Genomic DNA, 25,653 nt, shown 5'->3' on the forward strand with positions numbered 1-25,653 from the left:
TAATACTTCTACCTAGGAACACTAGTACTAGCAGGTTGACTTGCAACAAAATTCACACTACAGTTATTTGGTACTAAAAGGTTCACCATGTCTCACTCTGTTGTAGGTTGAAAATATGTAGATATGAGATTACAAATTCTTAAAGGCTAAAAAACGAACAGTTTAAAAAACGGCCGTAGGTTGGAACCCCTTTATTTTGATGACGTACTCAGCTTACTGTAGTTATTGTTTGGCACACGATGTTATCACGTGAGACGAAAGGCCAATAAAAGGCTCAATATAACACTTGTCGTAGCACTAGTTTATGACAGACACTTTGGATTCTTCCGGAAAGCCCGTAGCAAATATAAATGCTCACTACTTAACAGTTTCATTTCAGCTTGGTCTAATCATCTAGTCATAATCCGATCGTGTAGCCCAAATTTTCCGCCTAATGGGGCAAACAACTTCTGAAGCACATGCCGACAATCACAGGTGACCAACAGGCTCCTCATGTTTATCTGAGAATGACACGCACCCCATCGCACTAAGGCTAAAAAATTAAACTAATTTTTAGGCTAGGTTTTGAGATATCAATGCTCAAAGAAACAGCATTGCAATAATAATAAAATAGACGCTTTAGGACAATAGAAATGCTTTTATTGAATGCGTGAAGTTTAGTTGTGAAAATATTTTGATGAATGAGGTTGCATGAAAGTGTAAACAGAAGTACATAGTGTTCAACAACGTCCCATTTGAGCCGTTTTGAGAGGGATTCCAACCTACAGCGTTTTCGTGATGGCTGCGATTAACTGTTTGTTTTTGAGCTTTCAAGATCTTGTAATCCCATTTCCACATATCTTGAACCTACAACACAGCAAAGTAAGACATGGTGAATCTTTTGATACCAAATAACTGTAATGTGAATTTTGTTGCAAGTCAATCTTTAAGTAATTCTGAATAACTAACAGTTAAAACATTATCTTTGATTTAGTGTACGTAAGTATACGCAGCTGCTAAAGCCAATATTGAAAACAAGTTCATTTTGGGGAAAAAAGATCATTGAGGCATTTTGGGTCAACCTTGCCAGGGCAAGATGGGTCACTAGCCCAATTTGCCCCATGAGCTTTATTGATTTGTACATTTGCTGACACATCTGAAAGATTATAAACTGTAAAGTTTTAGCAAGTACAGACCTAATAGGCAAACAGTTTCAGTACATTCAATATAGTTTTCACACTCAGCATTTGAATTCTTTGAAACCACTCCGTCAGATTTGCATCCTCAGGCTTGTCATAAAAATAAAGCGAGCTAAGACTGCCGTACTACCTGATATTCCAGGAAAACAGCAACTAAAATCTAAATACAACCTCATTTTCAAGCTTTGATGAAGGACCCTTAGCAAACAGCTTGATTGGTTCAAACAGTGAAGAAGGAGAAAATCAGTTTAGAGAGAAAAGTTTGTTTTAGTAAATTTGCTCGAAAACGCAAGGTTTTTGTTTATGTTGGAATGGTAACAGGATGAGAAAGATTAAATTGGCTGGTAGAGTTTTACAAAAATACCTCTCAAGGAATGTACTACCAACCTGAAGCAGAAGACGTGTCATCAGTAGATCTCATCCAGATTATTAAAGTACTAGGTGCCTCACTATCTACTGAAACAACTACTAGAGCTCTAGACAGTGTCAGCTGTGGTGACAAGATGCATGCAGATATGAAGGGCACTTGTGTAGAATTACACCTGTAATGTTTTTTTCATTTTGAATAAAATACGCTATAATGTTTTGTAGTGATAATATTACTAATGCATAATTTTACATACAATGTATGTGTGTACATGCGCATAATAATTACAAGTAGGAAATATATTTACGTGTAAATCCAACATGTACAGCAGTTGTAGTACTTTAGTGTGTCATAAAGCTACTCTTTAGAATACTTCCTTCATTGACCCAACTTGCCCCATTGGCTGACCCACCTTACCCCACAGCTAGGGTAAGTTGGGTCGCATAACAACAAATATTCAATGATTATTTTGTCAGTTTGACAAAATAATCATTGAATATTTAAAAGGATTAACCATGGTGCATTTTCAGTAGAATAAAACACACACTAACCTATTTAAAGGAAACGTTTTACAATCCTAGAGCTTCCACTTTTGTCATACTTTGCATGAATGTAAATTATTACTCAACTTGCCCCGCCTTGCCCTTCTACCTAGGACTACTAGTACTACCATAGTATTCCTACTTATGACTACTAGTACTACCATAGCACTACTACCCATGACTACTAGTACTGCCATAATACTTCTACCTATGAATACTACTACTACCATAGCACTACTACCTATGACTGCTAGTACTACCATAATACTACTACCTAGGATTATCAGTACTACCATAGTACTCTTATCTAGGACCACTAGTACTACCATTGTACTCTTACCTAGGACTTCTAGTACTACCATAGTACTTCTACCTAAAACTGCTTAGAATCAATGTCAACTAACTGTAATTGTAAAAGTTGTGCTGTATTTTGTCACCTGTATTATAAAACCTGTTTGTGTGCATACTAATTCAAAATCTAATCCTAGACAACAGCTGTTAAAAAGTTTATAATAATTCATAGGTGTAATAAGCGCTTGTTGTTGCAAAGGACTTGAATCAGAAGTTTTAGCGCTTCCAACAATCTATGACAGACAGCAATGTGTAAATGTTCACATTGAGTTGTATATCATTATAACCTCTAGTAGGCATTGTGACAAGTATAATCAGGTTTTTGCTCTTTCAACTATGATAAGTAGAATCTAAGATAAAATCAGAAATGTTTATTTTGAATAGGCTGCATTCACACACAACTGTATACTGCATTATCTCTTGCTTTCACACGCAACTGTATACAGCATTATCTCTTGCAATGACATGACACTGTATACAGCATTATCTCTTGTTTTCACACGCCACTGTATACAGCGTTATCTCTTGCTTTCACATCCAACTGTATACAGCATTATCTCTTGCATTCACACGCAACTGTATACAGCATTATCTCTTGCGTTCACACGCAACTGTATACAGCATTATCTCTTGCATTCACACGCAACTGTATACAGTTGCATTCACATGCAACTGTATACAGCATTATCTCTTGCATTCACTTGCAACTGTATACAGCATTATCTCTTGCTTTCACGCGCAACTGTATACAGCATTATCTCTTGCATTCACATCCAACTGTATACGGCATTATCTCTTGCTTTCACACGCAACTGTATACAGCATTATCTCTTGCATTCACACGCAACTGTATACAGTTGCATTCACATGTAACTGTATACAGCATTATCTCTTGCATTCACACGCAACTGTATACAGCATTATCTCTTGCATTCACACGCAACTGTATACAGCATTATCTCTTGCTTTCACATCCAACTGTATACAGCATTATCTCTTGCATTCACACGCAACTCTATACAGCATTATCTCTTGCATTCACACGCAACTGTATACAGCATTATCTCTTGCATTCACACGCAACTCTATACAGCATTATCGCTTGCATTCACACGCAACTCTATACAGCATTATCGCTTGCATTCACACGCAACTGTATACAGCATTATCTCTTGCATTCACACGCAACTGTATACAGCATTATCTCTTGCGTTCACACGCAACTGTATACAGTATTATCTCTTGCATTCACACGCAACTGTATACAGCATTATCTCTTGCGTTCACACGCAACTGTATACAGCATTATCTCTTGCATTCACACGCAACTGTATACAGTTGCATTCACATGCAACTGTATACAGCATTATCTCTTGCATTCACTTGCAACTGTATACAGCATTATCTCTTGCTTTCACGCGCAACTGTATACAGCATTATCTCTTGCATTCACATCCAACTGTATACGGCATTATCTCTTGCTTTCACACGCAACTGTATACAGCATTATCTCTTGCATTCACACGCAACTGTATACAGTTGCATTCACATGTAACTGTATACAGCATTATCTCTTGCATTCACACGCAACTGTATACAGCATTATCTCTTGCATTCACACGCAACTGTATACAGCATTATCTCTTGCTTTCACATCCAACTGTATACAGCATTATCTCTTGCATTCACACGCAACTCTATACAGCATTATCTCTTGCATTCACACGCAACTGTATACAGCATTATCTCTTGCATTCACACGCAACTCTATACAGCATTATCGCTTGCATTCACACGCAACTCTATACAGCATTATCGCTTGCATTCACACGCAACTGTATACAGCATTATCTCTTGCATTCACATGCAACTGTATACAGCATTATCTCTTGCATTCACTTGCAACTGTATACAGCATTATCTCTTGCTTTCACGCGCAACTGTATACAGCATTATCTCTTGCATTCACATCCAACTGTATACGGCATTATCTCTTGCTTTCACACGCAACTGTATACAGCATTATCTCTTGCATTCACACGCAACTCTATACAGCATTATCTCTTGCATTCACACGCAACTGTATACAGCATTATCTCTTGCTTTCACATCCAACTGTATACAGCATTACCTCTTGCATTCACACGCAACTGTATACAGCATTATCTCTTGCATTCACACGCAACTGTATACAGCATTATCTCTTGCATTCACACGCAACTGTATACAGCATTATCTCTTGCTTTCACATCCAACTGTATACAGCATTATCTCTTGCATTCACATGCAACTGTATACAGCATTATCTCTTGCATTCACACGCAACTGTATACAGCATTATCTCTTGCTTTCACATCCAACTGTATACAGCATTATCTCTTGCTTTCACACGCAACTGTATACAGCATTATTTCTTCCATTCACATCCAACCGCATTCAGCATTATCTTTTGCATTCACACGCAACTGTATACAGCATTACTGCTTGCATTCACATGCAACTGTATACGGCATCACTGCTTGCATTCACACGCAACTTTAAAACTAAATAACTATCGAAACTAATAATACATTGATTTAATTAAAAATAATTTTTTTGAAGTAAATGAGCCAAAGAACAGAATAAAAAACTTTTAAATAAAAAATACACCAGTTTTGATTTATAATAAAACAGAGTAGATGGAAACACCCAAAATCCATATGAATTATGAAAATTATCACAAAATATACACAAACTACAAAGTCTAATTCAGTTAGCACCTTGGTTACGCTAGAGTAAAATTGGAATACATCATCTTAGGGAGCAAGGAGCTTACATGTGCACTATTTACATGTATACCTAAATATTTACCATGGCATAATGTGCTGTTTGTGCAGGTGTGTTTTACACTAAAGTTTTACAATTCTAAACAAATAACATTCTGTATTAAGTCAAGTTGTCACTAAATGCTTCCTTCATTTTTGCCGTTAATATAAAAACATCTTCAGACAGATAAGCTGGCATTGTAATGCTGTATCACACCAAGCCTCAAAGGTTTTTTGCGCATTCAACTCTGAATTTTTACTTTTTCAGAACGATTAGAGTAATTCATAACTTGTTCAATGCCTGTGAAAGGCTGTCAATGCTTTGTTATGAATTTACCTGTTTACACCGCACATCTGAATGAAAGGTGCTTTGCAGTTGACACAAGTCGATAGCTGGGAGCGTGGATTGCAGCATAAAATGATCATGCTTAAATTAGTGACAGTTATCTGTTCTTTTACATGACAATAAACAAATTATATAAAGAGCTGTAAGGGTAATTCTCATTAGCAAACAGAAGCAAAGGCCTCTTTGTTGTATTCTTCGGAGTTATTCTATGTCGGATAACAAAAACACATTTGCCGAACTAGAAACGACGCTTGCACAATTTAAATAGGAAGGAGTCCGATGAAGCCGAACGTTCATCTATACGCTTGAATCACAAAGTTTAGGCTCGACATACAACAGATGACTATGGTTAAAATGGTTAGATGACTATGGCTAAAAACATTTTATTATGATTGATTAATCACTTGTGGAAGCCGACTAACCTCGTGTCAGCATAAAGCGGGGGTGAGCGGTGCGCTTTTTCGAATTATCTGCACACCTTGAAGTCTCAACAAATGTTATCTTTTTGACGCGATCAAAGATATTTGTATTTTTAATAACTGATCTCTGAAATCGGTGAAGTTAAAAAACTAGTACTGGGGTGGCGAATAATTCGTTAAACCAAGTCGATCTTGGCAGTGCTCATCTGACAATTCATTTGAACGGTTTCACGTAATTATAAAAGTTAATCGAAGTTTAAACTTTAACAGCTTTTAAACATGCGTCATAACTAATCATATAAATGTTCCATTAATTAATAAGAGCCAGTTTTTTATTAATAAGGATTAGAAATGTGCCCCATAATTATTCAAAAGTCGTACCAATTCATGTAATATGAAAGTTGTGAGAGAAAATATGTAGAATATTCGTAACATTTGTTATCGGTATTGTATTATGCAAAAAGTTGTAATTTATGACGTTGATTTAAGAGAGTGAAGATCTTCTCCTTTATGCATAAAAGCGTGCTTAAGCATACAAATACATACAAAGCATACATAGCATACAAAGCCATAAAAATGGCTTTGTTTCACACTATGGTACGAAGCGTTTTTAATTGCCTTTTTACCTTGAAACGAGTGGCTTGTCTGCTAATACCAGTCAATACACAATCTTAATCATAAACTCTTAATTAAGATCTGGCACATCGTAATAGTTGTCGAAGTCTCTTAATTGATCAAAACTTATCAAGATGTGAAATAGAGATTACTTCCTGTGTGACAAGCTGGAAAATGGTAATGAAGCTGCGTAAGTCACAAAAACGCAGACAATTTTGCCACTATTTTATGTCTGGACCAGTGTTCAAGATTTATAATCAGCTTTCAGTTTAAACTAAAAATGACTGAGGTGAAGAAATGGAAACCTATGGCTGCATTAGCAGTGAACAGCTTTAGCGTATGAACAACTGAGAGAGATACTTTTTGCAGTTTGAGAAAAAATGGATCCATATCTGGCTGTATTTGTGTAGGTTAGTGTCACTAATTGGCTTAAAGAAGCTACAACCTGGACATGAACATTTGTTGTTTGCTGTTTTGCCCACTAGCACGGCCACATTGCACAAATCCATTGTTTCAGTAAAAAATGTTTGATTTCATTACTAAATCAAAACAATAGCGAGGTTGGAACACAAGGTGTTGATTGTATCCAATCTGTACAGCTGGCAGAGGCCATAAAGCCTAACAAAACCTGCCATGAAGGGCACAATGAAATTAATAAATTGTTATGTCCATTTATATATTTGTTCAAAACTGCCCTTACTCTAAACAAAACAGAACAATTTTCCATGTTAGTCTGAGCCCTTGTACACTCAGGTTGCAAATCGCATAAAGATTGTAGTTTTAACCAAGTGTTTAGCGTGTGTAAAAAGTCCAGTAGTTCAGTTTGAAATGTCAGTTTGGTAAGTGGAAAAAATAACTGCATGCGGTACAGAATATGTTTTTGAAAGCAACGTCGTGGGAATAAGTTGCTCTATTCTCAATGCTTCATCACCTCAGTATTAAAAGCTGCAGAGTTGGCGGGGTTAGTGTTGATGTTCTTACAGGTATTGGCCAAGTTTTTGGAGAAAATCCTATCATAAGTGCTAATACATGGCACCATACTATCTTTAAAGCTGGTAACAATGATTTTAATGTGCAATTTGATAGCAGATTGTGGCTTATCTAATGGAAATTCTATATATGCAATCTCATTGATGGCCACAGAAGAACTAAAAACAACAAAAATGGCACCACTTAAACGACTAAGCTAGCATTGAAATTGACCAAAACATCCAATAAAATTATAATATTATGAAAACATTCGTGCCATATTCAAAGTAAATATCTTTGATTGGCATCTAGGATATGAGCATACATATGGCATTTGAACTACAGCACATAGGGCTCATAATATAGCTTACAATTTTCATAGATATTTTCAAGTGATGTTGGAAAAATTGCCTGACCAAATACAAAGGGGAGTGCTGCAGTTTGTGGTTGATCTAAGTAATTTATGGATGTTATTTTGAATTTTTGTAAATGAATTAATAATCATTTAAATGAAGCATCAGTTTTTAGTGGAGTTACAAAATGATCACAATGTGCAGTTTCGTAATCCCATATCTGCTGCAAAAATGCCAAACTAATGCGAAGCTACAATTGTGTCGTTTGAATTTCTAATTGCGGTATGGGTCATCAAACCATAAATTAAGTTTGTTTATAGACATGCATGTGTGTAAGTCTTAGGTCTTGCTACAGAGTGCTATTTGAATGCAGTAATGAATAGAACAGTTGCATCCCCAGCAAAAATATCTTCTGTGAAGCAAGGGAATGCCAAGCATACTTTTACAAGAATTGTTTCTAGACAGCGAGACCAGCCTCACCGTTACATTAAAATCCAAATGCAAGTACACAAAATTATATAAAATTTGTTTGTTTTTACATAATGATTGCTTGGTTCGAACATCATTTCTTGTAAATAGTTGTAAATATAAACTATGTTTTCTTGGCTTTAGAATGGAGCATAGATGTGGCAAGTTAAGCATCACACCAAAAGAGCTGAAGCATGCTATTAACATGTCAATGAAGGCATTGTTTGGATCGGTAAGTACCACACATAAGTGGTATTACATGTTTGGTTGGTTGGTGTGTGATATTATATTTAGAATGTGAATAGACATTGGTGCAGGTGACTAGACGTTGGTGCAGGTGGAGACACTCGAGTTTTTACTAACATGGTGATTCAGTGATTAGATAACTCACAAAATAAAAATTAATGTAAAATTGTAAAATATGTTTCTTGATAAAAGCAACTTATGATAAGTTGTAAGTTAAGCCACTCAACTCTAGGTCATTTTTGGCCTGAGTTTTAATTTCCTCAACTTAATGAAAGTTTTGGTAACAGACCAACAAGTGTTGTAATGTAAGTGACCGTGTTTAGTCAAATGTATATTATGTAAGGTTTTTAATTTTTGCGGTAATAAGATTTGATAATTGCGTTGGATATTTTTTCATCTCAAGAATAAATGTTTACCCATTTGAAGCAGCTATTAACTGTATGCGGCAGCCGCATTAAAATACATAGCGTGTTTAATAAACGCTGACCACACTTAGCCATTGCATTCCAGGTAATTTCCTACATTAGATATATCGGGATCGTGTACTCTTGCTTTGGGTTGTCTAGATTGAATAATGGCAGAGTTCTAAGAAAAATATAATGACACACATTTACTTTAACAAAATTATTAATGATGCACATATTGACTTGAGAAACTTGGCAGCAATATCTTCTAAAGAAGATGTTGCTGCCAAGTTCTATAAGCAATATCTTCTAAAGAAGATATTGCTTATAGAACATTTTTACATGTCTCCTCGTTTCAAGATAACTTCAAAACTTCTACGACGATATGCAATGTATCGCTTGGCTGAGCCGTTAGCTAGTAATAGCTATCGCTGTGAATGCGTGTTGCTGTTACATCTGACATACCAGTGAAATTATTGTTCCAATTTATGACATTCTAGCCTCAAATTACGTCAGCCGTGTTTGGTTGTATCACAGTGTTTGCGTTGTAAATAAACAGCTTTTTTGATGGAAAGTATTAGAGTAAGCGTTTTGTTACATCATCATTGGCACAAGCTAGCCAGTTAAAAATACTCTAACATTGCTTATCTTAACATTCTCTCTATATGATCCTTATTTGTAGATGGGTGGATGTACAGCCATAGACTTACTCAAGTTTGATACCGAGTCCAATATCGCTATAATACGATGTCCCTCCAGGTAGGCTAAATGAGTTTTAGCCTATAAGAGTGCATCTATTGTTATGAAAGAACTATTTACGTTGCTGACATCCTTTCTGCAGGCTATAGCAGGGGTGGGCAACTTGTTCGGCTCGGAGCCAAATCAACTTTCAAAATTGGACAATAGGACCAAGTCAGCCCAAAATATTATCTACTATATAAACGGCGAAAAATCTGTCTGTATATTTGTGTGTGTGCGTGTTTGTCCACCTTCTAGAGTAGTCTTTCCTTTTTTCGTCGTACAAACTTCGGTTGTACGAAGCGAACTGAATTAATATGAGCATCGTACTTTTCGGTGCTCTTTCTGATGGTTTGAGCCATGCGGCTTATATAAGGATGGCTATTCTGTGGTTTTTTCTTTCACCGCTAGGGCGCATTAACCGGAATCTCCGGTTAGTGCCTTTCTGGCACTAATTTCTGGCCAATCAGACAAACTTTAAGTTATGCCTCTATGACGTCCCTGGCAAAAGTTATAACCAAATTAGTACACCCATCTCAGTATCTACCAAAACTGGAAATCACCGTGCCGACTTGAAATTTTATCGTTCGCGATAATTTTTTTTCAACTCTAGAAGGAAATATGCAGATTCAGAAGTGGTAAGACATTGAAAGACTGCATAAATCAAATTAAAACATTATTTTTAATGTTTCAAAGTTTTTATCAACTTTTAATTTTGCCAAATTGAATCGTTATGCTCAAATAAAAATGCACTTTTCAGGCTGCCAGCCACATTCAGACTAACGTTATCTTTCAGTTTCTATAGGATCATATTGATTCTTAGAGCTGTCTATGAAGTCTGAATAGTCAAGAACAGAATTGTTGAACACATTTTTATTATTTGAAACATTTTCATGACGTTTTATTTGAGTTATATTGGCATATAGATTTGCTAGTCTTTTGTTTGAAGGATGATACTCGTGAGGAAAAGTTTGAAGTTAGAGTTTCATGATTTTCATGTTTATGACTAACTGCATATGTATAAATAATACTCATAACTATGTATTGTATGTAATAAATAAGTATTTTCAGTCAAACTTTGTATATTTTGCAACTTTTATGGTGCAAATCTGACTTTGTATCAGCAAATGACAATTTTTTCAAAATTCGAAATTTCCTGAAACTACCTTCTCTGAGGCATGGATCTACATAAAAGGGATATGAGTTGTCTATATGAATGTAATATAATTTGAAAGATGAGACTTGGCTGGTTCTTGTGAAATTTGAATGAGTAAATTATCTCAAGTCTGTCTCCTGTAGTAGTAATTTGAATTACGGCAACTTCCTGAAAAATTAGCGGTATCTGGGGCTAATCGCCTAGAAATTAGTTAGGTGCGAATGAGTTAAGGCTAATTTGTTTTCAGCAAACGATATCGACAATAGACTCACTCGATATTAGAATTTGGCGATTAAATTCTATTTACTCTATGAAACACGATGCCTTTTTGCGTTTTTGTGAACCTCTATTTCCGGCTTTCCTTAAGGTTCAATTGCTAAATTGCCGTAAAAGTTAATACTTTTCACGCGAACAATTGTATCATCTCGAGTAGGAATAGCCTATAGAATTGATATTCTCTCACCTTCGATCAGACAAAGACACTACAGTCATACTTCGACTTACGAGCTTAATGCGTTTCGAGACTGAGCTCGTATGTCAATTTACTCGTATGTTGGTGCAATTTATTTATATATAGAACAATTAAATATATATTGATTGGTTTCCATACTCTAAAAAAATGCAAATGAAACACTCAAAACAAGATATTGTAACAGAAAGAACATGTTGGTTATTATCCTAATGTACCACATGCTTTCAAAAAGCAACAAATAAATAATGCAAGGAAATGGGATTAATTAAAATGTAAAATTAAATACATACAATAGCGGTTAACGCTAGCATTTGCCAGGGAGGAGATATAAGTTATCCTTCATTACAACAGCTGACTTTGATAAATTTAAATTTTATCAAAGTGTTAAAAGACAAACTTAGAAGCAAACTTAAAAGCAAACTTTCATTTTTAACTTAACGTAATTAAAATTTCTTCGGCGTTTATAGTTTGTAGTTTCTCGCTGGTTAGCTAATTTTTCCTCTGTTTTGCTTTCACCACTAGCCGGCCGTTTTAAGATAAACCTATCTAAGGGCGTTTGCCTTTGTCGCCCTTTCAACATGTTGCGATTAGGACGAACACAGGTGTCGTCACAAAGTGTTAATGCACGACCACTAGCCAACTTGTCCGAATGTCTCTTTTTACAGTTTTGATTGATGGTCAGCACCGGCCTTTTCACATAGCATCATTTAAGTTACGCTGTCACCGGCCAATTGTTTGTCCAATGCCATCAGCGGTCGTGAAGATTGCATCACCGTTTAGAAACTATGGTTAGTCCTTTTGCGAACTAAATGCCCTGAATATAATCCTTCTGTTTGATAATTGTGGATGGATTTCTGTTATATTGCTGAGCTAGCTCAATCACGCATACAGATTTCGCATATTTTTCAATGATTTTCCGTTTAATATCAATTGTTATCATTTGCTTTTTCTTTGTATTATCATTCATTTTACTGGCAAACTTTTGGTCTACGCACAGTACGTTTAATTCACATAATTCTGCACAGAAAATCGCGCACAAAAATATGGTACAAAAGTATAACCTGAGCAGTTGAAAAATACAGAGTGATGCTGTTCTCATAAAACACCTCTGGCATACTTGGCAACTGACTCAAGTGCTCGTATCTCAAACGTGGCTCGTATGTTAGGGCTAAAACTTGCTTGAAAGCTGGCTCGTATCTCAAGTTTCTCGTACGTTGGAGCACTCGTAAGTTGAAGTATTACTGTATAATATCTCATTTTTACATATCGTCGTACCAGCGTCGTCGTATTCAGAGTTTTGATGGACAGCTGTTGGTGGAACAGTAACTTTTTTATGCACACACTTCTATACAAGAATTGTTATTATTAATTCAACATATTCAGAATGTTTAGTTTGTTTTCTCAGTTCGTATTAATTGTATCATTACCGAATCATCTCATATTGTAATCGTAGCAAAACAGACTCAATTTAGCTATTACTCGCTCATTATTTCACTTTTACATCTAAACCCTTTTATAGTCGTTTTATTTTTTTAAATTTATTTGACCTACACGAAACATTTTTCTCATAATATGAAGTTTAAAAGTTGTTTGACAAAGTTTGAGAACCTTTACAGTTGTATTTAGGTAGAATGGCGAATGTTGTTATATATGTTAAATACACATCAATTTTCTGTGCATAGACTTTTTTATTACCCGGGCAACGCCCAGGTACAAGTACAGCTTATGGTGTAAATTAGCAACTACAAGCTTAGCAAGTACAGCTTATGGTGTGAAATGTTGCAAAAAATACTTTACCGAAGTTGTTTTCTCGCCTTGGAGCGGATTAAAAGTTACATAATTTTATTTTAGATGGAAAAATTGTTTCGGATCGCGAACAACTCGGTTTTCAAACAACCGTCTGGAATGGATTATGTTCGAGAACCGAGGTTCCACTATACGTTATTAAAAGATATAGGTCGCTGAAAGTTATGAAATTTTAAACCATAACTGTCACGAACAACTTTTATCGTATTTTCTAGGTAAATCAGACACGCTGATTCCGATTTTGTACTCAAAATAAAGATTAGTCCACTAACCTTCAAAGTCATTCAGGCTTTTTTAAAGCGTTTCAATATCCGTTTCAAAAACAACACAATCGGCATTACAAGCTCCGCCCATAAATATGTGACGAAACCTAGCTTTTTCAGAAACGGAAGTTGGGAATGTTTAGTCCGATTAAGAATAATAGAGATGGGTGTCTTAAAACCCATTATAATCTAAATCCAGCCTGTAAAATAGTTTCAGTTTTTTATGAAAGGGATATAAACTATTTAAAATTGCTCGCAGCTTGTTACATGACGTTTAAATGGGCTGGACGCCGAGAAAAATGAGCTCAAAAAGCGCGGTTTTATCACGAGCTAGCGTTGTTATTGCGCTTTTTAAATATGCAATGCTAAATAGCTTATCTACCTTTCAGAAAAGACTGATATTATTTTTAAGGCTGAATTTAGATATTAATGGATTTTAAAACACCCATCTCTATTATTCTAAATCGGTCTAAACATCCCTACGTAACTTCTGTTCCTAAAAAGCTAGGTTACGTCAAGTATTTATGGGCGGAGCTTGTTATGCCGGATCGTGTTGTTTTTGAGACCGATATTAAAACGCTATAAAAAGTTCTTCATTACTGTGAAAGTTAGTGGCCTAATCTTTATTTTGATTACAAAATCGGAATCAGCATATCTGATCTACCTAGTAAATATGATAAAAGTTGTTCGTGGCAGTTATGGTTTAAATTTACATTGGTTTGAAAACCTTTACAGTTGTTTTATTTATTTTTAAATCAGTTGTCCTGCACAAAACCTTTTCCTCATGATATGAAGTTTGAAAGTTATAGTTGTTTGAAAACCTTTACAGTTGTTTCATTTTCTCTCTTAATTTATTTCAACTACACAAAACACTTCTCTCATGATAGTAGTTGGAAAGTTAGAATGGCAAATATTGTTATATGTTAAATACAAATCAATTTTCTGTCCAAAGACTTTTTATTACCCGGGCAACGCCGGGTAGCACAGCTAGTATGCGAGGTCTGGTCCAAAAGTTCCCGGAATGGAGTTGTATACTCGTGCATATTCGCACGATGGAAAAACCCATTGGCTGGGAAACACCTCTAGAGTGTTGTCACAAAATTTCAAGCTGCTATGACAATGCGTTCTCATGTGAGCCGATGATATGTCAAGGTTTGTCAGGTGCTTCTGTCGATTTAAAAAAACATTTATCGTCACGTCTAATAAACCAGAACAGAGCATTTGCATTAAATTTTGTGTGAAATTAGGGAAAACAAGGATATTATGACCATAGAGTTATCTCCTCCCTAGAGTGATAACTGTGCCTTCAACAACACGAGCGTTTCCGGTGCCAACAAGGAGCGTTTAGGCCACGCCCCTTTTTTGTGCTAGTCAATCGTAGTGATTGACAAAACAATAACATCAGCCACGAGAATAGTTAAACAATGATCATGAATTTCCACAGCTAAGATAGTTATTGTTGCTCATATTAAAGAAATGATGATTATAGTTTATTACTCTAATATATGCTTATTATTTAAAGCAATTCAATACCTACATGACTTGCGAAGGTACTAAATAGATAGTGTTAAGTAAATGAGTTAATGCAATCAGTTACTCCAATGATATACAGCCCCCACACGTGGGGGGCTGTATATCATTGGTTACTCATAGATAAGATAGATAGTCATACTGGGGTTGTATTACATTGGTGCGATGGGAAGCTAATCGACTGCCATCAACTGAAAATATTGACATTGTATGGTGATAGAGTGATTCATTGACACCACAGTCCACAAACAGCCCTTGCATGTAATATTAGATTTCAATACATATCAATCAAATACATAGACTAGCTTGAAGCAAAGATGTCCTCTAGTTAGTGGACATCTTTGCTTGATGTAAGCAATCAAAAAGTTTGAAAGTTAGAGTGGCAAATGTTGTTATATGTTAAATAAAAATAAATTATACTTATTTATACAAAATTATAATTATATAAAAATAAAACATACTTTTTTATTACCTTATTTATTAAATAATTTTTCATTGTAATCATAGCTAAACAGATTATATTTAGCCATCACTTGCTAATTATTTTACATTTAAACACATTTACAGTTTTATTTTTCTTCCTAATTTATTTCAACAAAATACTTCTTTCATGATATGAAATTTAAAAGTTGTAGTTGTTTGGAAAAGCTTGAAAACCTTTACAGTTGTTTTCTTTTTTCTCTTAATTCATTTGAACTGCTTAAAAACATTTTCTCATGATATGAAGTTTAAAAGTTAGAATGGTAAATGTTATATAAAAATAAATTTTCTGTCCAAAGACTTTTTTATTACTCGGATAGTACAGCTCATAGTTGATGGCAGTCAATTAGCTTCCCATCACACTAATGTAATACAACCCCAGTATGACTATCTTATCTACATTATGAGTAACTGATTGCATTAACTCACTCACTTAAAGGTTGACTTGCAATAAAATTCACATTACAGTTATTTGGTATCAAAAGATTCACCATGTGTTACTCTGTTGTGGTGTAGGTGCCAAATTTGTGGAAATGTGATTACAAGCTCTTAAAAGCTCAAAAACGAACAGAAAATCGCAGCCACACGAGACCGCCGTAGTTTGGATTCGTTTTCCAAAACGGCTAAAATGTGACGTAGTTGTGCGAGATGGTTTCTGTTTACACTTTCATGCATCCTTATTCGTCGAAATATTTTCACAAATATACTTCACGCTTGCAATAAAAACCATGTCTATTGTTCTTACGCGTCTATTTCATCGGCATTGTAATGCTGCAACTTTGAGCACTGATATCTCAAAACCTACCATAAAAATATGTTTAATTTTTTAATCTAGCTTGAACGATTGCATATCATCCTCTGATAAACATGATGAGCCTTTTGGTCCGCTGTGATGGTTGAAAAATGCTGTAGAAATCGTTCGCGCCATATGGCGGGAATTGCAAGTCACACGATCAGATAATGTTAGTTTCAGTTCAAGTTTGATCTATCGCAAATAGCAGACACGCTTTCTCGTTTAAACTTGTTAATTTCAATTCGTCATAATGTCTAACGCGCCACATCGTGTTTGTGCAGCTGAGAAGCACCTTTTTTCTCGGCCAAGAGCAGAGAAAAGACCAGACCTTCACCGGGCGTGGAGCAACTGGGTGAAGCTGGATGTGACAAACTTTATTTATTCGCCTGCTTACTCTTACCTTTGTTTTCGCCATTTCAAAGACGACATGTTTTCTAACCTGTTTGCATACTCCACATGTCACCAAAGCACGTGAGTAATTTATTTTATGAACTACTTGTATTAGTAGTAACTCGGGTTATTTTCTAGTATTCTCCTAATGCTACTGTATTAATCTATATTTAATATTACAATATTAATGTCATTTAATTGTAATATGATATTATTAGTATTTTATCTTTTTAATTACGTGTATTATTCTTATTATAATAACAAAACTAATTCATACTGCATATCTATCTGTAAAACGTAATATATTAATTTATAATTGATAAAATAATCTTATAAGTTTCACGATTAATTTCGCCAAATTTCTTAACCCCACTCACTTATAGATATGTTATATAAAATAGTTATTGTCATTTTCTGGTATCATCGTTAATAGCATATTAATATTATTAGATGATTGTTATTAGTAAAGATAATGAAGAGTTTGTGCCAACCACTGAAGACTGGGAAGAGTTTGAGCGCTATGTTGGCCAGCGTCAAACGCTCTCCAGTTACATGTAAGATAGAGCTGAACTTAACCAAACTTGACAAAATATAAAGAATATCCATAGAGTTATTACTCACATTTTTATGTTTACAATATCATGGATTCTGATAAGGTTTTGTAAAATCTGTGTCATGATTGCATGGCTATGTATTTATTATTTTTCTGATCAAGCAAATATGATATAATAACAGGAAATGATGTTGTACAAATCTTATTGCAAGTCAACTATTGTGTTGTGATTTCAGACCCGAATCCTCCTTCAAAGAGGAGAAAATAATAGTAAGTGTGACAGCACTCCAGCGACTATTTCACTGTCACGCCTGTGCCCTCCCCTGCTCATTCATGATGGTGCGAGAAGGCGGATGGGTAGAGTTCAAGGTTACATGTGCCTCCTGTCACCAATGTGCACTTGGGAAACAACTGCCAGGATGAACAAAGCTCATGTCATCAACCCCCTGCTGGCAGCTGCATCACTCTTTTCTGGCGGATGCCTTACGCAGAACCTCCGTTTTCTGTTGCTCCTGAACATCGCGATACCAAGCCACAGCGTTTGCCTCTACCAACAAAGAGAATACTTACACGGTGTGAGTGTTAATATTTACCCATAAACTTGGAAAATGTGAGTAAAAGCTAGGCACACTAATTGAACAACGACATTTAGAAACAATTTTTTTCTTGAAATGAAAATATGTCATCCTTCAAGCGAAATATATTATAATTTGAAATTCTGATTCTTCATCATAATATAACACAAAAAGGGGGAAGAGGATTCTACATTCTTAGACTAATGATAATAATAAAAATTAATCTTGTATAATGAAGTTTTACAATATTTGACAGTGTATTGCTGAGCAGTACACCCTGCATAACGAGGGATTGATGGCAGCAATCGATTGGGAGCTTGATTTGGCAGGTGACGGTAGATGTGATAGTCCGGGGCATTGCGCACTATACGGGGCCTACACTATGATGGATCAGAGCTGCGGTTTAATAGTCAGCAGCCATCTTGTCAAGGTAAAACTTTGACTGTTTTTACTTCACAGCCTGACAAAAACCCAAATTTTTTAGTAGTTATCAATACATAAACACAAAGTTGCTGATCTAGCTAAATAATTCATTCAAATAATGTGAAAGTGATTGTTGGTCGTAACTTTCTTTACTTTGCAGTCAATGGAGACCACCAGCTCTAACGCCATGGAGCTGGAAGGCTTCAGGCGATGCCAGTCCGATCTAATTTCCCACGGCCTGAGAGTGAGGTCCATTGCAACGGATGTTGTTACAAAGGTTGTGTGCATACCGCAAGCTTGTGTTTTGGCTTATGCCGCAAATTCGTCGCGGTGAGCGACGGCCTCTACCTGCCTGCTTGGTGTCTAAGATTCGGGCTCTTTTCCCACCAACGGATGATGAAGAAGAGTTTGCAGACTATGTGTTCAAGGGCTTCTGCTATGGCGATGAAGAGACTCAACGACTTTGATTGAGAATTCTAAATCAATTCTATATCATAGATGGTACTCATTTTTATTGCATTGTCATTTTATTATTTTACTTTTATTCAGGCTAAGCCACATGGTGACTACACACCATGTGGCTAACAAACTAATTTTTGTTAGTAAATTGCTGTTACATTGCTTCCATATTTAAAATCACATGATTAATGTGCATAAATCTGCCATCACTGATTTTATAAAATAAAAACAAATACATAGAGGAACGCATATTGGTTTCACCGCTTACCATCGGTTACTAGGCCCCAGCACTTCGTCGAAGTTTGCGTTCATGGCTGGGGTTCCCTACCTGGGGGCCCACTCTGAGAACTTCTTCGTCGGGGAATGAGTACCACCTACTATCATTCTGGCTTCGAAGCCTCAGAGCGGTCTTTAGAGTTGAGCTGGAATTCTCAATCAAAGTCGTTGAGTCTCTTCATCGCCATAGCAGAAGCCCTTGAAGACGTAGTCTGCAAACCCTTCATCATCCATTGGTGGGAAAATAGCCCAAATCTTAGACACCAAGCAGGCAGGTAGAGGCCGTCGCTCACCGTGACGAATTTGCGGCATAAGCCAAAACACAAGATTGCGGTATGCACACAACCTTTTCCGAGCATTTGGCGATGGCTCTCCAAATGGGAATAGATTATCTACCAAAACAATTATTGAAAAACAATAATTGCTGATCATCAAAATAATCTCGATCTTTATATAATAAAATCACAAAACTAATACACTTGTAAGTGTACAAGCCAAATATAAGTTCTCCTTGTGTTCCACGAGTTCAGAATATGTGTGTTCAACCGATGCATTAAATGTGTAACACAAGAATTGTAGATAATGCTTGACACAATAGCATAGCCTTGGTGTTGTTGGCATTAAATGAAAATCCAACTCACTATGATATCGCAGGTAATTATTCCACCCCAACTCAAGGGGTACAGGCGCCACAAGTTCGTCCACACCAGGATGCATACACAGGCATTCATGCTCCCCGCGGTCATTGAGATGATGCGCAAACTCAGCATCATGGCAGCACAAACATTCAGGAAGAGATGGCATGTCTTGACAGCGCTTGCAGACACACCACTCTGTAGCCGGTGGTATTAGCTCCTAAAGAAATGAGCAGATATGTCTATGCAACCATAGCTAATACATCAAGTCGATGTTATCCAACAGTATATCAGTGCAGCACTAGATTTAAATATTAAAATTGTTAATGTTGTCATTCGAGAAAAATCTGTAATTATTTTTTCGCAATATGAAGCGATAATTATCATCATTAAAATCATGTATATATATAATAATATTCGTTCTATCACTCTCAAGCTAAAACTATTACTACTAGCTAGCTTGGCACATAAGAGCTGGCTAGTGGCGGTGCTTACTTGCTGGGAGGTTTGATTCTGTTGAGGATCTTCTTCAGATAGAGCATCAGGCTCGAAACGCCAGGGTCTTCACTCTTCAGAATTTGACATTTTTTATGATCGCAACTCAGACATGTACACGTACGTTGAATTGTCGGACGGAATGGCCAAGCTGAAACTGTAAAGTAGCGAGCATCTATATTTGATACGAGGTCTTAGGTAAAACCCGAAGTGTTTGTTATAAACTATTGCTACGATAAGTTTTATATTGAGCTTTTTATTGGCCTTTCAATTCACGCGAAAACATCACGTGACAAGATAATAACCAAAATCCGTGGATACGTCATCGAAATCGAGATTCCAATCTACGGCGGCTTTTCATTTTTGAGCTTTTAAGAGCTTGTAATCACATTTCCACATATTTGGCACCTACAACACAACAGAGTAAGACATGGCGAATCTTTTGATACCAAATAACTGTAATGTGAATTTTGTTGCAAGTCAACATTTAACACTATCTATTCAGTGCCTTTGCAAGTCATGTAGGTATCAGGGATTACAGATATGTCACAATTTCCATTTCCATAACATTTCCATAATTCAATTCCATATTATTTCCATTTCCATAATTCATTTCCATATTATTTCCATAACATTTCTATAATTCATTTCTATAATTCATTTCCATATTGTTTCCATTTCCATAACATTTCCCTATTTTATTTCCATATTATTTCCATTTCCATACCATTTCCATATTTCTAAAATAAACTTTCCATATCCATTTCCATAAAATTATGGAAATATTTGTTTATGGAAATGGATATGGAAAAGTAAACATTTCCATAATATGTTTAGCGATCCCTGGTAGATGTTGAATTGCTTTAAATAATAAGCATATATTAGAGTAATAAACTATAATCATCATTTCTTTAATATGAGCATTAATTACTATCTTAACTGGAAATTCATGATCCTTGTTTAACCATTCTCATGACTGATGTTATTGATTAGTCAATCACTACGATTGACTGGCACAAAAAAGAGGTGTGGCCTAAACGCTCCTTGTTGGCACCGGAAACGCTTGTGTTGTTATCACTCTAGGGGGAGATAAATCTATGATTATGACCTTTGAAATAAAGTTTTGATCATTCCTGAAAGCTTCCTTAAAATCGTTGCAAGCGTGCATCCTGAGCTCGTTTTGGTCATCAGTTAGCAAGCTTGGCACGAACTTTGCTGCGACTCGTTTAAATTGTTAAGAAAATCGTTTAAATTGTCAGTTAAAACTTTTTGAACAGTTCCAAAACTAAGTCCAGTCTTTCCAGATATCTCTAATGGTTAAACGTCGATCTGGCATTACTAATTACCTCACACTGCCAATTTACGAGCAGGTTCTTGCCGACGCTGGTCTGCCAGACCTCGCGTCATCTTCAGTGCTGTCTCTACCTTCACAAAAACGTTTGTACCACTCAAAAATTTGTGTTTTCTTTAGAGCAGCATCTCCAAAAGCAATAGTTAACATTTCAAATGTCTGAGTGCTTGTTTTCCCTAATTTTGCACAAAATTTAATGCACATACGCTGTTTCGATTGATTAGACATGACGATAAATTAGTTAAAAAATCGACGGAAGCACCGGACAGACCTTGACATATCGTCGGCTCACATGAAAACGCGTTGTCATAGCAACCTGAAATTTTGTGACAACACTTCAGAGGTGTTTCCCAGCCAACTCTGCAATGGGTTTTTTTCCATCGTGCAAATATGCACGAGTATACAACTCCATTATGGGAACTTTTGGATCAGACCTCGTATGTATATATAAATAATTATTTTTGTTAACAGCACATTTCAAACAAACTGGAAAATAAACATTAACTTATAGCCAAGCCTCTACGCTTGATTACATCAACACATCAATTTTCCAACCCTCAACACATCAATATTCCAAAGCCTTCACTCTAATAAGAGCCGTGTTTGTCTGTCCAAAGCCAAGGCTGGAGGTTAGGAAAAAGATTGCTGCAAGCAAGCTACAAACTCGCGACATTTGACTTGATAAACCAACACCCCGACACCTGCGCCATTCACCTGCGCCATTCACCTGCGCCATTCACCTGCGCCATTCACCCGCGCCATTCACCTGCGCTCCTTACACACCTGCGCCATTCACCCTGCGCTCATTCACCTTCCGTGTTTTTGAATTGTTGTGTATTCTTTGTGCTTTATCAGCTCACCTGATGATTCCTCACAGTGCACTAGACTCTCAGGCTATTAGTACAATGTAAATTTAGAGCAAATAGTCGAGTGTAAGTTCAAAGTAACATTCGAAGCACAGTTTTCAAAGTTTCATAAACGAAACTAAACAATTGATAAAGCTGACAAAAATACATAAGGTAGTCAATTTAGAGTTCACCTAGTCTAAGTTCAAGTAAGTTAAGCCTGGTTCCCATATACGTTGCAAAGCACCGGCGACAGCACCGCAGGCTATAGCGATGAAATGGGAACGTATGCGCCGGGTACTGCCGGTAGTTGCCGGCGGCATCACAATAGTTTAGCGCTGTTCAAATTTTGCAAACGGCCGCAGGCAAAACCTTCCCGAAATGCAGTGTGCGGGTAAAGGTCACCATTATAGGAACGGCATGGCGAGCGAACATTTTATTTGATTACGCAATTATGTTTACGATATTATTAACGATGTGGCTCTTATGTGAACAGTTGCCGCCGAGCCTAGCGTTGCAAGCATTTTGCTGAGCATGTTACTGCCGGAGTCTCGCAATCGATATGGGAACCAGACTTTAGGTTGCATATTGCTATTGCTATCTTCACCTCCAGGCCTACTCGTTGTCAAGCCTGAATACCTTTGGCATCCTTTTTTATTAAAATGTCTGGCGTTAAAAGTAAAAATCGAATAAATGCATTCATTCAAAGAAAGCCTTAATTCGATACCAATTTTCAGTTGGTTGGCTTAAAAGGATCAATGAGCCATAGTTTGCCCTCCCCAAAGCTATATGTTTATTAGCTGCTATCGAATGAGGTATGATGCTATTTTCATTCAGGTTCTGTTTGTATACTCCCCCCTGAACATTTTGTATACTCCCCCTGAACATTTTGTATACTCACACTGAACATTTTGTATACTCACACTGAACATTTTGCATACTCCCTCTGAACATTTTGTATACTCACCCTGAACATTTTGTATACTCACCCTGAACATTTTGTATACTCACCCTGAACATTTTGTATACTCACCCTGAAGATTTTGTATACTCACCCTGAACATTTTGTATACTCACCCTGAAAATTTTGTATACTCACCCTGAACATTTTGTATACTCACCCTGAACATTTTGTACATTCATCCTGAACATTTTGTACATTCATCCTGAACATTTTGTACATTCATCCTGAACATTTTGTACATTCATCCTGAACATTTTGTACATTCACCCTGAACATTTTGTACATTCACCCTGAACATTTTGTACTTGAACATGAACATTTTCATGTTCCATGAACATGGTAACTTACACTAAGTAGTAAATACAATAACAATGTATCTACTTATCAAAGTGGTGCTAGCTGGAGCCACTATGACTGTTAAAATTGTCCTACTGCATATTATCTTAAAAATAGCAAACCATATTAGCTTGTGCCAAGTTACAGCTGTCGTACCTTGTAGGTATTACGTCAAGGTGCGGGGCTGTCTCTTCTTCATCTCCAAGATAGGAGAGAGAAGTGATGTCTCTCTGCATGTATTGCAGGTATGGTAACCTATTTGGATATTGCAGGGTTTGTGTTCACAATCTTTAGAAAAAACCAGATTCATTAGTTTTACCATGTTCAAAATAACATAGTGTGTTTATTCAAAATTCAACAGTGGTACCATTTTGCTCACTAGTGAACTTTAGTCTCTTGTATTCTTTTAATAGAGTTATCCTTAAACCATTTACAGGCTGAATCTTGCATTTCATTAATAGAGTTATCCTTACACTATTTAGAGGCTAAATCTTCTTGTGTTCTATTAATAGAGTTATCTTTACATTATTTGGTAAACTGACGTGGCATCCCCTACTGCATGGTTTGTTTTTATCTGCTGGATGGAACATGTGTGACGTTTTAGAATTTCATATAATATGTTGAGTAGGGTATAACCAGGTTTTACTGTAGTTGCTCATGTTGAGTAGGGTATAGCCAGGTTTTGCTGTAGTTGCATATGTTAAGTAGGGTATAGCCAGGTTCTACTGTAGTTGCATATGTTGAGTAGAGTATAGCCAGGTTCTACTGTAGTTGCTCATGTTGAGTAGAGTGTAGCCAGGTTCTACTGTAGTTGCTTATGTTGAGTAGAGTATAGCCAGGTGTTACTGTAGTTACTCATGTTGAGTAGGGTATAGCCAGGTTCTACTGTAGTTGCTTATGTTGAGTAGAGTATAGCCAGGTTCTACTGTAGTTGCTTATGTTGAGTAGAGTATAGCCAGGTGTTACTGTAGTTACTCATGTTGAGTAGGGTATAGCCAGGTTCTACTGTAGTTGCTCATGTTGAGTAGGGTATAGTCAGGTTCTACTGTAGTTGCTCATGTTGAGTAGGGTGTAACCAGGTTCTACTGTAGTTGCTTTTGTTGAGGAGGGTATAGCCAGGTTCTACTATAGTTGCTTATGTTGAGTAGGGTATAGCCAGGTTCTACTATAGTTGCTTTTGTATACGGGTGCTGTAACATGTGTTTATGTAGAGTTCAGCTCATCTGATGGCTCTGGCATGTGACTCGAGGGATTATATGAGTTCCCTCTCTGCCAGCTGATGCCATATATGGTGAGGCCTGAGAATCTGGTAGGTTGGAAGTTTCACATCTCTTATGTAAAATACTACATCACCTCATGAATGGAGTTCATGCATTAACAAGAGAGTTTTGTAGTCTAAATGGGAGCGATGAGGAAAGATTACTCCTGAAACTTATCTTGGAAGGGTTCGGTTTATATTTTATGATCAACTAAAGAAAGTTGGCTAGTTAGGTGATTAGGCTTAAGACAATCCTTAGGCATTTTTGTTGACTTGTCAGAATTTGATGTTCTCCTAGATGAATACTATATCGAGTGATCATTCGCTGTATTGACTTGTACTTAGAAATAGATGTAAGGCAGCAATGACTTCCCCAGCAAATCACTGCAACTTTTATAATAGCTGTATATGACGGAAGTCAAATATTTGAAGCAAATGAATGTTGGTCGATTTGTGATTTGATTTAAATTGAAATAAAATTATTTGATTTGAGTGCCTGCACAGATTTGATTTATGCTTTAGTTAAACATTAACGATATCTTCAGTTTATCGTAAATTTTTGGCAATGTTACTTCGCGAAAAAATGGTGCATTCAGCTGTATAATAATCAAAGTTGATGGCAGCATATGACTAGCATCATATGCTAACAGAAGGTAAGAGGTGGCGGTGTATAGCCCAGCTGCTGATTAAAGGTTAATGGACAGCACAAATCTATTGCATTAACAGTCGCAGATAACAGCAGCAGATAACAGCAGCAGATAACGGCAGCAGATTGGGGTTTAAATAATATTTT

General features: G+C 36.4%; 1 protein-coding gene across 2 annotated transcripts; it reads left to right on the forward strand.

The window, feature by feature from the left end:
- Positions 1 to 5,918: 5,918 nt before the first annotated feature.
- LOC137393698 (ribonuclease P protein subunit p14-like) lies at positions 5,919 to 25,355 on the forward strand. 2 transcript variants are annotated; one of them, XM_068080349.1, is made up of 6 exons: positions 5,919 to 5,945; positions 8,318 to 8,444; positions 8,557 to 8,644; positions 9,745 to 9,821; positions 23,766 to 23,847; positions 24,814 to 25,355. In XM_068080349.1, exons 2-6 carry the CDS (start codon positions 8,320 to 8,322, stop codon positions 24,880 to 24,882), a joined length of 441 nt encoding a protein of 146 aa, XP_067936450.1. In that variant the 5' UTR covers positions 5,919 to 5,945; positions 8,318 to 8,319; the 3' UTR covers positions 24,883 to 25,355. The 2 variants fall into 2 exon arrangements, with proteins under 2 accessions (XP_067936450.1, XP_067936451.1); XM_068080350.1 differs by lacking the exon at positions 5,919 to 5,945 and adding an exon at positions 6,001 to 6,032.
- Positions 25,356 to 25,653: the final 298 nt, after the last annotated feature.

This window comes from Watersipora subatra, chromosome 4 (assembly GCF_963576615.1).
Source record: "Watersipora subatra chromosome 4, tzWatSuba1.1, whole genome shotgun sequence".
Lineage (NCBI taxonomy): Eukaryota > Metazoa > Bryozoa > Gymnolaemata > Cheilostomatida > Watersiporidae > Watersipora > Watersipora subatra.